This window comes from Triturus cristatus, chromosome 6, assembly GCF_964204655.1.
Source record: "Triturus cristatus chromosome 6, aTriCri1.1, whole genome shotgun sequence".
Taxonomy (NCBI): Eukaryota; Metazoa; Chordata; class Amphibia; order Caudata; family Salamandridae; genus Triturus; species Triturus cristatus.
Window position 1 is genome coordinate 1,726,588,244 of NC_140589.1, and position 12,524 is coordinate 1,726,600,767.

Sequence of the window (12,524 nt, forward strand, 5' to 3'; positions counted from 1 at the left end):
AGGTAACACAATCAATGACAGTTACAGTTCAAATCATTTACATGAGGTCACTTGGTCTTACTTTGCCCATACACAACTTAAGGACACTTGGATGGCATGGGGGTGACCCACCTAGATTGATCAAGGCTGTGGCCTAAGCTGAGGTAGAACAAGAGTAACCTAAAGATCTGGCCCTCCAAACCACACAACCCTTTATGTAGGTCACTGTACCAGTCTCAGTTCACCCCTGGCACTCTCAGGCTGGTTCTAACACCCTTTTAGCCTCTAGGATGGTCTTTTAGGGCTCCACAGGGCCTCAGATGCCCCCTCTACCACTTACTGTCCTTTTCACGATGATCGGCTCCGCTCGGCGCCGTGTCGACGCCGTGAGGCGGCTCCGGATCGATGTCGCTGGGTGGTCTCGACTCGATGTCGCTGGGCGGTCTCGACTCGATGTCGCTGGGCGGTCTCGACTCGATGTCGCTGGGCGGTCTCAACTCGATGTCGCCTTCCGGCGTCACAGGGACTCGGACTCCCCACTTCCTGGTGTCTCCGGAGTGCGATCTCCACTCCCGACCTCCGGCGCGCTTCACCTCAGTTTCCGGCGACTCCGGTGGGCGGACTTCACTCCCCCGTCGACGCCTCACCTCGACCTCAGGTGACTCCCGACTCAACCTCCGGTGCCTCTCCACGATCTCCGTCGGCGCCCTCACCTCGACCTCGGGTGACTCTCCACTCGACCTCCGGCGCCTCTCCACGATCTCCGTCGACGCCCTCACCCGACCTCGGGTGACTCCTCACTCGACCTCCGGTGCCTCTCCACGACCTCTGTCGGCGCCCTCACTCGACCTCTGGCGGCTCCGGGTACGACGTCTGCTTCCTGTCAGCGCCGCTTCTCGACCTCAGGCCCCAGGTCTCCAGGCTTCTCGACGTCAGGACTCCAGGAGGACACTTCTGAACAGGTCAGGAATTTGCTGTTCTTCTTCTTTAAGGCCTGTTCCAAATTTTCAGTCCTTTAAGATGGTTCTTCTGGTCTTGATCCCACACAGGGCTCTAGGTTGGGCTTGGTCAGTAGAGACTAGCATCAAGGGTGGGTTTCTGGACCCCACTCCAAGCACTGGTTTCCACCTCTGCTGCCTTACTCCGACCTCCTTTTATCTCTGTCCTCTCTCTTCTCCAGTCAGTTGCCAACTGCCACTCTGAGATGGCCTCCCAACATTCTAAACTGCCTCCCACTGTCACAGGGTTCTAGAATGTTACAGAAGGTTCTAGAAACCTCCAGTGGGTTCTGGTGATGTCACAGGTGGACACCATTTTGTGTCTCAGGCCCTCAGACAGAAGTTCCAGGGGTAGGGAAAATGGCTCCCTGACCCTGCATCAACACTAAAAAGTCTGGTGGTTCCCAAAAAGGAAAAATTATAACAGGGTTTGAGGCAGAAGTGGGACAAAATAAATAATGATGAGGAGGGACCACCCAAAGGGCTGACAGGTCTAACAATTCCCTTTTACCCCTAGTTGTATGGTTCCCTTCACTACTATGTTATAGCGTTCTACCAGACTGTTATTACAATGAATGTTTAATAAAGTAATACAATGCTCTGCATTCGCATATTCAAGAAAATATTTCATTTGATCGCATATAAGCTGTACGCCATTATCAATTACAAGAATACCCTGTGTTCCTTCTCTGAGTAGTCCACTTAAGGAATGCATAGGCACACTAAAAAAACAGTATTCACCATACCAGTCTATGACCACTTGCTAAAATAATCCATGAGCATGAAAATACCTTTCTTTGCACGCCCATCAAATATTAAATCACATCCATTGTGCCAAGTACCATTTGGAAGGACACAGAATTGGAAAACTGTGGATTTGTATGCCATCAAGATTTGACAGTCATATTTTGAAATCTTGTGATGCAAGTCATTTTCTTTTAGACCGAGTCTCCATTACTGTATATGATTATTATTGCATCTTGTAAAGTGCTCAGCTACCCCAGGAGGTTTCCTAGCATTGAACTCAGGTAAAGTGAAATCAGCTCCCAATTTAAAGCAACCAGATCTTCAATCCCTTGCAAAAAACATTGAGGAAGGAGCAGCTTTGCAACGATTCAGGAAGGTTGTTCCATACCTTTGGACCAACGCACAAAAATGACCGTCCTCACTCATGCACACTAGATACATTCTTGGCACTTTATAGAGGGACTGGTTTGATGATGGAAGCGTACATGCAGGCTGATAAGGTGCTACCAGATCTTGAATGTATCGTGGGTCTGTGCCAAATCTTGCCTTGTGCATATAGCACAAGTCTTTAAACTGTATTTATTTGTCCATGGTCAACCAGTGAAGCTCTTGGAGTAGATTTGACACTGATGTATGCTTTGAAAGGCGAAAGAGCAGCTTGGCCACGGTATTTTGGACTACTGGTAACCACTGAATGACTATAGAGGATTCAATCTACTTGAACACTCAGATCAAAGACCTCCCTCTCCCACCAGCCTAATAGCCTTTGCATTTGTGCATTTAGCAATACTTATTGCTGCTGTTCAGCACCAGTTGGAAAGACTTAATTTTATGATAAGAGAGGTGAAAAATAGGTAATGCTATAAGCCAGTCAGATCTAAGGCATGGGCTGCCTCCCACTCTCTGATAACTGCAGGTACAGAACTAAAGCTCCCAGAATTCAGTGGTGGGGTACCACCAGAAGTCCTTTGGTAGAGCACTTGTGCAAATTCACCAAACTTACTGTACAAAGCTGTGGACTGTGGTGCGCAGAGTCCCACTTAAAGAATATATGCTATGGTGTGACTTCGGTATATACAAGTCATAAATTGTGGATGAGGCAATCCACAATGTGTTAAACATATGTGCTGCACATGCATAGATATTATTTATGGCTTTGAAACCTTTGTTAAGCATGAATATCTGCTGCAGTAGCCAGGTCTAAATCCGTACAAATCCATTCCTAGGTAAGCAGATGAATAATATTGAGGAACAAATGCAAAGTAAAGATGGTTATGAAATGGAAAACCCTTTGAGATATATTTTACACACTTACTTGCAATTCTGGTCTTACTCCAGAAGGAAGGAAGTTGTGCAGAAAGAATATATCCCATTTCACATGTGGTGTAAAAGGAAGGTTCTCAATGAACATTGATTTCTTATTTTCCATGAATTAAAGAAAATAAAAATAAAGATATTTGTTGATGTTGCAGCTCATTATTTCTATAAGTTTATGCATGCAACATCTCCAAAATGCAGTGGCTCTAGTCTGTACAAGTTGAGTTAGGGAAAAGATACCAGGAAAATTACCAAACCTGTAACTTTCCATGCATCTGCCTTTAATTTTTATGAAGCAGATAGGCAAGTGTAATTATCTACAGCAGTTAGAACTACACCAAACAACCTTTCATTTATGCTTTTTTCTGTGGAATCAGTCCCAAATGTTTTCTGATTTATATAGAACTTGGGAATGTCTTTAGAGTTTGACATGTACTTAGTTGCACCAAAGCAGTCAAGACAATGAGCCGCTATGACGGTGCATCGTTTGAAGGCAGTGTAAATCTGCTGAGTGGCTTCCATGTTTCATGCGGCCTCTCAGCAAACTTTTATGTTCTTCAAAAACAAACCCAACACTCTTAAAGTTGTTTAGAAAACAAAAAATAGATGGCCCTGACATCCTCAGAGTTTTCTCCCAGGGTATGAGGATCATTGTTATTTTTCCCATATGAGACCACCACACCTTTTCTGGATGTGCTGAGCAGGACAAATGTATGTCAGAATATCTGGTCTAAATAGGGTGCATGGTCTGGGGTACTTGAACTGAAGGCCCAAAGTTCACTGGGCTGTTGGTCTAAGGCTTCAGCCAGCAGAGGCAACGGTGCAACCCCTGGTGAAAACATGACGATATGCCCCATTGTAAATAGAGTGGGTATTCCGAAACATTTGTGGTGGAGTACCCTGTCTGTCAAACTCTGAATAACCCCATAGTGCTCATTCATGGGTAGATTTTAAATATGAATATAGTTTGTATCATATGTTTTATTCATGAAATATAAAACCATTTCTCATGTTTTCTGCTGTATGTTGTTTGAACCTTCCTCCTTAGACTGTTTATGCTGACCTCGCACCTCTCCTGCTACTTTCTGAAGCTTCTCTGGAGGATCTGAACACAAGGATGGAGAAGAAAGTGAAAATTCAAAATTTCAGACCATGTGTTGTAGTCTCTGGCTGTACCGCTTTCGAGGAGGTGCGTAAGTGTAACAATAGAGCATAGTTGACTTGATTCGTTCATTAACTTCAGTATTTCTCTAAAACATTTCTTACCAGTGGAGATCTATGGATCGTTTATCACTCAGCTGACCATGTGAGTGAAGTAGAAAGTAGATTCCAAAGAGAATAACAAAAGCAGCATGCACTGCTATTGTTGCGGCATGAAAACTTTACTGTCAACAGTTGGCTTATTTTTCTCTCAGGAAAAAAAGCTGTGAATCACAGAATGCGAAAATTGAGTAATGTTCCATTATTTTTTTTTCCTTTGAGTTTTTGGTTGTTTGCTGTATGCTGCTATTTTTGTTACCAATATATTCTACCTATTACAGAGAAATGAACCAACAACATCACATCACCAATATTTGATTAACTGATAGTGGTTGCTAAATACTCACTGACCAACCACCAACCCATAAAACTATTGGCACCCTGAATATCAATGCCACGCACTCAAAACACATAAATCAGCATTAGCCATCTGCTTCAAATTCCTCTTGACCTGTCTAGCCCTATTCATCTTTCTTGACATTATTCTTCATTCGATTATGCAGGCCACATAGCTACAACTAACATGTCATCTCAAAGTCCATGAATTCATAACCTGCCATATTGCCAATTCCAATAACACCTAGTAGAATTTTAAACTCGCTGTTGATAACAACACACAGTCTATGAAAGACAACACTCAAGAAGCAACTAGCTGAATTCAGTGGCGGCTGCTGCCAATCTGATGTGGTGATGCGGCAAAAAAATAAAATAATAAAGGTATAAACTTACCTTTCCTGCAGGCCGCCGCTATCTTCTGCTCCAGCACCTCGCTGCTCCTCTGCTCCCACCCTGGCACCGCAATTCCTATGAGCAGAGGGTCCCAGACCCCACGCAATCCCAGTGTTTCTCTCATGCTATTACTCCGAGCATGAGAGAAGCGCTGGGATTGGGTGGAGCGGGCTGGTTTCACACTCCAGCAGGGACTGGGAGCCTGTGCCCCAGAGCACTGCGAATATCTCCAAAGAACAACCTGTAGATATCCAAAAGTGCAAGTCAGTTTGGATGGCCATGGACGTCTAGCCAAACCAACATGTGCACTTTCAGAAAAGATAAAGCAAACAGGCGAAACAGAAAAAGTTACTTGTACTCCAATATAAAAGATACGACAAGCGTGATTAATGGCTACAGCCATAACACATAATAAAATTGTTGGTGTGTACGGTGTCTTAAGGTGTCGACGACGTTTCGATCCCTATTAGAAAATTTCTGGGATCATCAGCAGGACAGTGATATTGTTGGCCTGAGCAATTAGACAACTAATTGTACATATACATGAAAAAGGAAAGGAGGGAGGAAAATTAAGGGAGAAAAAATAAAAAAACATAGCAAGTTAAAAGGAACTTCCCAGTAGCCGTAATAATAGCAGCACAAGACTTTGCGATTTGCAGGAATTTACATACAAAGAGCATCATTGAAGAAGAGGATTAAAACAGTTGCCGTGATTCTTAGCATTAAAAGGCGGTGGAATTGAAAGTGGTTGCTGTGAAGTGAAAAACCATGCATTGATGTGTCGTGCTGTTTGGAAAAGGCCACGTTGGGAATTATCTCTGTACTGGGGTGAATGCATGACATTGTTCTGCATTCTGTCCATCAATTGTTCTTTTTGTGTTTTTCACCTGAGTGGGATGGGTATGCCCAGACGTGGGTCACGTGCTCTCCATGCCCTTGAAGTCAAGCTATCCTGGCTGATGAGGGCTGAAAGCCCAAAACCGGTCCTAGGATACTTGTTTCCAGCCCAGAGAGGACCTGGCCTGACAGTTCGGGCTGGACTGTTGCCATTGGGCCCAGGGTCAAGACTAATTTGCATATGGCTGGGTCCAAACTGGAATGGCATGGTGAGCAAGAAAACTATGGATTTAGGCCCAGATCTCTGTACTGGGGTGAATGTATGACATTGTTCTGCATTCTATCCATCAATTGTTTTTTTTGCATTTGTCAACCTGAGTGGGACCGGTATGCCCAGACGTGGGTCCCGTGCTCTCCCTGTCACTGTAATCAAGCTATCCTGGTTGATGAGGGCTGAAAGCCCGAAACCGGTCCTACGATGCTTGTTTCCAGTCCAGGGAGGACCTGGCCTGGCAGTTCGGGCTGGACTGTTGCCATTGGGTGCAGGTTCAAGACTGATTTGCATGTGGCTTGGTCCAAACTGGAATGGCATGGTGAAGAGAAAAACGATGGATTTAGGCCCAGATCTCTGTACTGGGGTGAATATATGACATTGTTCTGCATTCTGTCCATCAATTGTTTTGCATTTGTCACCCCGAGTGGGACTGGTATGCCCAGACGTGGGTCCCGTGCTCTCCATGCCACAGGAGTCAAGCTATCGTGGCTGATCAGGACTGAAAGCCCGAAATTGGTCCTAAGAAGCTTGTTTCCAGTCCAGGGAGGACCTGGCCTGGCAGTTCGGGCTGGACTGTTGCCATTGGTCACACGGCCAAGACTGTTTTGCATATGGCTGGGTCCAAACTGGAATGGCATGGTGAGCAAATAAATTATGGACTTAGGCCCAGATCTCTGTACAGGGGTGAATGTATGACATTGTTCTGCATTCTGTCCATCAATTGTTCTTTTTGCATTTGTCACCCCTAGTGGGACGGGTATGCCCAGACGTGGGTCCCGTGCTCTCCATGCCACTGGTGTCAAGCTATCCTGGCTCATGAGGGCTGAAATCCCGAAACCGGTCCTACGATGCTTGTTTCCAGTCCAGGGAGGACCTGGCCTTGCAATTTGGGCTGGACTGTTGCCATTGGGCGCAGGGTCAAGACTGATTTGCATATGGCTGTGTCCAAACTGGAATGGCATGGTGAGCAAAAAAACGATGGATTTAGGCCCATATCTCTGTACTGGGGTTAATGTACGACATTGTTCAGCATTCTGTCCATCAATTGTTCTTTTTCCAGAAGTTATAGTCATCATTATATTACTCAATTAAGCCAGATTGATGACGTTTTTTTAATGTTCAAAAATGCTTTATTAAATAGAATGCAGAACAAAAGCATTTACAAAATGTGAGAAGAAACATACTTAAGTCAATCCAAGCAGATATCGAAAAATAAATTATTTTGAGATAATACACCAATCTTATAAACAGAAGGAAGAAAATGAACGAAAAAAGCCATTTGGAATTAACATAGCTTATAATAAATTAAGAAAACTAAAAGCTTGAATTGAAATATATAAACATAATGCTTAACAAATGCATTTTAATCATTTTTTTTAAAGGAGAAGAAAGTAAGTCAAAAGGGGAAAAGAATGAGAGAAAGAAAAGACAAGAGGGAAAAAGAAAGAGAGTGAAAGATTAAACTGCAAAGCATATTTATAGAGCAAACAAATTAACAACTTATGCAGTAATAATAAAAATGTAGTAAATGTCTTGTCTCTATGAGGGTTTTTAATTGGTAACCCTAGATATGGATTGAGCAGATTGCCTGGATAAAAATGAGGGACCATAATACATCTTTTTTAATCATTAAAAGAAAAGGGGTGGCATAAGCTCGATCTATCCTACAGTGATGACTTAACAGATTCCACCAACCAATGTAAGTAATTATAGTAGTATCTTTCCAATTAGTTGTGATTATTTATAAAGCAAGAGCAACTGTCATGTCAATAAATTTCCCGACCATACCTTGCGAACACATAAGGGGAGAATAGCTTCCAAGAAAAATGTGCAGGATGTCAAAAGGGATATTTGTTGACAAAATTTCATTTAGCATATCCCATATACATAACTAAAGCTTTTTAACTAAAGGATATTCAAAGAACATATTTAGAAGATTGCTTTTATCATGAACACAAGACCAACATTTAGCATTGTTAGAAAGCTTGAATTTATATAAACTCGTAGAGGTTAAAAATATTCTGTTGTAGAAGTAATATAACGTTTGGGTTGTGCTTGCCGAACGAGAAGAGGAATGGATCTTCGCGCACATTGAATTCCTGGTATGGACAGAAAACTCATGTTGAAGAGCTGTTTCCCACTTTTGCTCTATTTTGGATTTTGTTTTAACCTTAGAGGTGCCAGTCAAAAACGTATATATGCCAGAGGCCTTCATTTGTGAAGAAAAATCCAATGAGCAAGAGAGAGGTTGTGTGAAGCAATAGCGGATTGTTGAGAAATATAAAGGAGAAGAAGAGGTTTAAGGCATTGGTATTGAGAGGCATAGTAAGAGTATATATTGTTTTTTTTCTAATAGAGAACCATTAGAGAGTATTGGCCTATGATGATAATCCCTTTATTGATCCATTCTTTCCGTGAGAGAACTCTATTATTTAATTTTATGTGTTTATTATACCAAATTGGAGTTTGTGAAATTTTTACAGAGCAGGAATTGGAGGAGATAATAAAAGGTTTAACAATAGCTATCGAATGGGTAAGTATTGGAGAAAGAAAAAGCTTTGGGGGTTGAGAGATGCGAACAAACTCTCTGAAAGCAAAAGGTGTAAATTGTCCGTGTTCTAGTGGACCCCAAACTGTTAATGTATCTGTAGCAATTTCCGAGAGGGATTTCCAGATATGTTTCAATGTGAAGGTTGAATGATATGACTTCAATTCAATTCAATTCAATGATATGACTTAAAATTGGGAAACCCCACCAGTATCTTTGGGTTGTTGAATACGGGCTAAGGAGATTCGAGGTTTGTGTTTGTTCCATAAAAATTGAATCAAAGAACGGTTAATATTTTTGAAAAAGGTGTGTGGAATTGAAACCCGGAACATAGACAAGTAAAAATTCACAATTGGTAGCAACATCATTTTAATTGTAGCTAATCTACCCCATCATGACAGAAATAAAGGGGACCAACTATCTATCAACAAAGTGATTTTTGTCATAATTTCATTAAGATTAATTTTAATCGTTTTTTTAATGTTAGTTGAGTAGAGAATACCTAAACATTTAATACATTTTAAGTTCCACGTGAACCCAGAATCTTTAAACGTATCTAGGATGCAGTATCTATTTGGGGTCAGGACCTCTGATTTATCTATATTAAGTGTGTATCCCGAAACTGAAGTGTATGTATTTAATAGTGAAAAAAACTCTGGTAAAGATGTATTAGGGTTGGATAAATATAACAAAATATCATCTGCATATGCCGTGTATTTTATATCCAAACTTTTAAATTGGAAGCCCGAAAAAGCTAGAGATTGGTGAATTGTTTCTAAGAAGGGTTCCAGTGATAAAATGAATGAGTGGGGAAAAGGGGCAACCCTGTCTAGTCCCTCTATGAAGAGGAAAATGACTGGATTGTTTACCATTGACCCAAATAGAGGTAGATGGTTTGGAATATAGCAACTGAATGTATTGGAGAAAATGAGCACTAAAACCATGTCATTTCAATGCTCCAAATATAAATTCCCAATTCACCCGATCGAAAGCCTTCTCAGCATCAAGAATTATGGCAGCTTAAGGAGAGTTCAGTTTAGAGGCCAAGAGAATGATATTAGGGAAGGTTCTAGAATTATCTGAAATAGATCTTCCCTTCACAAACTCCGAGTGATGTGTGTCGACTAAATCAAGAATAACAGAATTAATACGGAGTGCCAATAATCTAGCAAAAATCTTACAGTCCGTATTAATCAATGAGAAAGGCCTGTAGTTACTACATTGAGAGAGTCTTTATTTTTTTTAGGAAGTAAACAGAGCATAGCCTGGGAAAAAGAGCCTTGTGTCCGCCCTGTGGGGAAACAGCCATCACATCGCATGCGTTACAACGCATGCGATTACAACGCATGCGATTACAATGCGGTTGTTACAACAGCCACGTTGTTACATCGCAGTTCCATTACAACGCAAGTCGCTACATCGGCTTGCTGTAGGGGGCGCGCTAACCTAAGGAATAGTATAATTTACTATTACAACACCTTCCCCACTGTTGCACACACTGGAGTTTGAATAGTAAATTATACTATTTCTAAGTCCAGCGCGCCCCGTACAGTTGATGTAACGACTTGCGTTGTAATGGTACTGCGATGGAACAACGCGGTCGTCATAACGACCGCGTTGTAAACGCATGCGATGTAAAGGCCTATATTCGCCCTGCGGTCAAACAATGCGCAATAAGAAGTAATAATTTAGGAATTAACAATTGTTTGAAATGTAAATAGAAGCGTACAGAAAAGCCATATGGCCCGGGAGTTTTATATTTTGGATGTTGGTTGATGGAATTTAAAATCTCTTGCTCGGACAATGGAGTGTCAACAGAAGACAAATCTACCGTGCTATCAGGAGATTTAGGAATTGATTGAAAAAAGACATCTAATTGTTCAGTTGATGGAGAGGATTCTGGGGTATATAACTTCATGTAGTATTCAGAAAAACACTCTAACATTTTAGAGACATTAAGATGCCTGATCCCGGCAGTGTCTGTTATAGCAACAATCCTAGATTTCTGCTTCTTAGTTCAAGGTAATTTGCAAAGGTTTTATGGCCTTGTTCCGTACACCAAACATTTTCACATTAAAATGGAGCAGGAACCACAGGCGTTGTCCAAAGATTGTTTGTAATATTGCAGTTTGGCCTTAATAAGTTTAGATAAAGTGTCATTGCGATTAGAGGGAACATATTAATGTTCTAAAACTTTAATCTGTTCTAAAAGTTGAACAGAGTCCCTAAGAGCCCTCCTCCTTTTGTTTGCTACAAAATATATTATAAAACCCCTTGCGGTTGCTTTAAAGGCATCCTTAATGAAATTCATCTGTGTGTCTGAGGCAAGATTATTCACAAAAAACTCTTGCAAATATATTGTAAATTGTTCTATAAATTGTTTATCCAGCAAAAGGGTTTTGTTAAATCTCCATCTGCGAGTAGAGGGAATGGAGTCAGGATAATCTAAATTTACAATGACTGGAGCATGATCCGAAATGAGTATTGAACCTATTTCGGTATGTGTTCATAATTGAAGGGTATGCCGAGTAAAAAATATATAATCGATTCTAGAGTGAGAGTTATGAACAGGAGAAGAAAAAGTAAATTCTAGGACATCGGGATTTGATACTCTCCCTGTGTCGACTAACCCTCTAGAGGATATGGTTCTTTGAAAGTCTCTGTGCATTTTGGTAGGAATAAACCTAGTCTGAGATCTATGATCTAAAAAGACCAATAAGTTGATTACAGTCTCCCCCCACTATGAGATTCGCTGATGCATGGGATGATAACAGAGAGGAAAAATCATTCCAGAATAGCATATCTACTCCATATGGACCACAGACATTACAAATTGAAAATTGTGTATTATTTATCTTCATATCTAACAAAAGCCATCTTCCAGCACCATATTTAAAGTCATTCAACATCTGAATACTTAATGATTTATGAAACAGTATTAAGACACCATTTTTACTATTTACTGCACAAGAACTAAAAACACTCGCAACCCACTGCCACTGTCTGCGTATTGAAGCTAGGTCTTGTTCCTTATGATGAGTTTCTTGTAATAAAGCATTTTGACAATTTAGTTTTGATAAGTGAGACAATACCCTTTGCTTCTTAACCGGGTTACGAAGACCTTTAACATTCCATGACACAATACGTAAATTACTCATGGAGAAGAACTCGAAGAACAACTAGAGAACAAACAGTAGAAAAACTTACAATAAAAATAATGTTTATCCATCCATAAGAAATCAGGTGGAAAATGGTGAAAGACCAAAAGAACAAAATTACATAAGGAAAGTTCTCTGCATAGCAAAAAATTAGTAGAAAGATTATAAAGAGGCAAAGGAGAGGAAAAGAGATAGAGAGTAGAGAGGAACTAGGGGAAAAAAAGCTCTTCCCTGATGTAAATAAAGAAGAGAGATGACAGAAAGCCAAAGAACTTTAGCCATAAGGATGAAGAACAAAAGAGACATTGATGTTGAGAGGGGGAGGGGGACAAGAAAAACAGACACCTCTCAAAAGACAAAACACCGAGATTGAATAAACATAGAATCAACAAATAAGGAGGGAACAATATAAAACAAAAAAGACATACCAATCATGGCACCAGTGGAACTTACCAAAATGTTAGGGAACAGCTTGACTGAACGAAAAGTGGAAATTGGACTAGAAGGACATTATTGAACGTAGACACCCACATCAAAACAAGGGGAGACTTGGGACCTGCAAATGAGAGAAAAATAAATGGGCAACATTTAAGAATGACTGAGTTCCATGACTTCTCCTTTGTGCATATGTATGGATTTCTTGAGCCCTGCGGGATCTACAAACGTTATATCCTGTC

At 41.1% G+C, this 12,524-nt stretch overlaps 1 protein-coding gene across 1 annotated transcript in view; it reads left to right on the top strand.

Annotated features, from left to right (window-relative positions):
* The window catches only part of LOC146821881 (mitochondrial amidoxime-reducing component 1-like), a 180,112-nt gene that overhangs the window by 93,892 nt on the left and 73,696 nt on the right, over positions 1-12,524 (top strand). Inside the window, exon 4 of the mRNA XM_085612959.1 lies at positions 4,090-4,230. Within this exon, the coding sequence (XP_085469085.1) occupies positions 4,090-4,230 (141 nt within the window). The remainder of the gene's footprint in view (positions 1-4,089; positions 4,231-12,524) is intronic.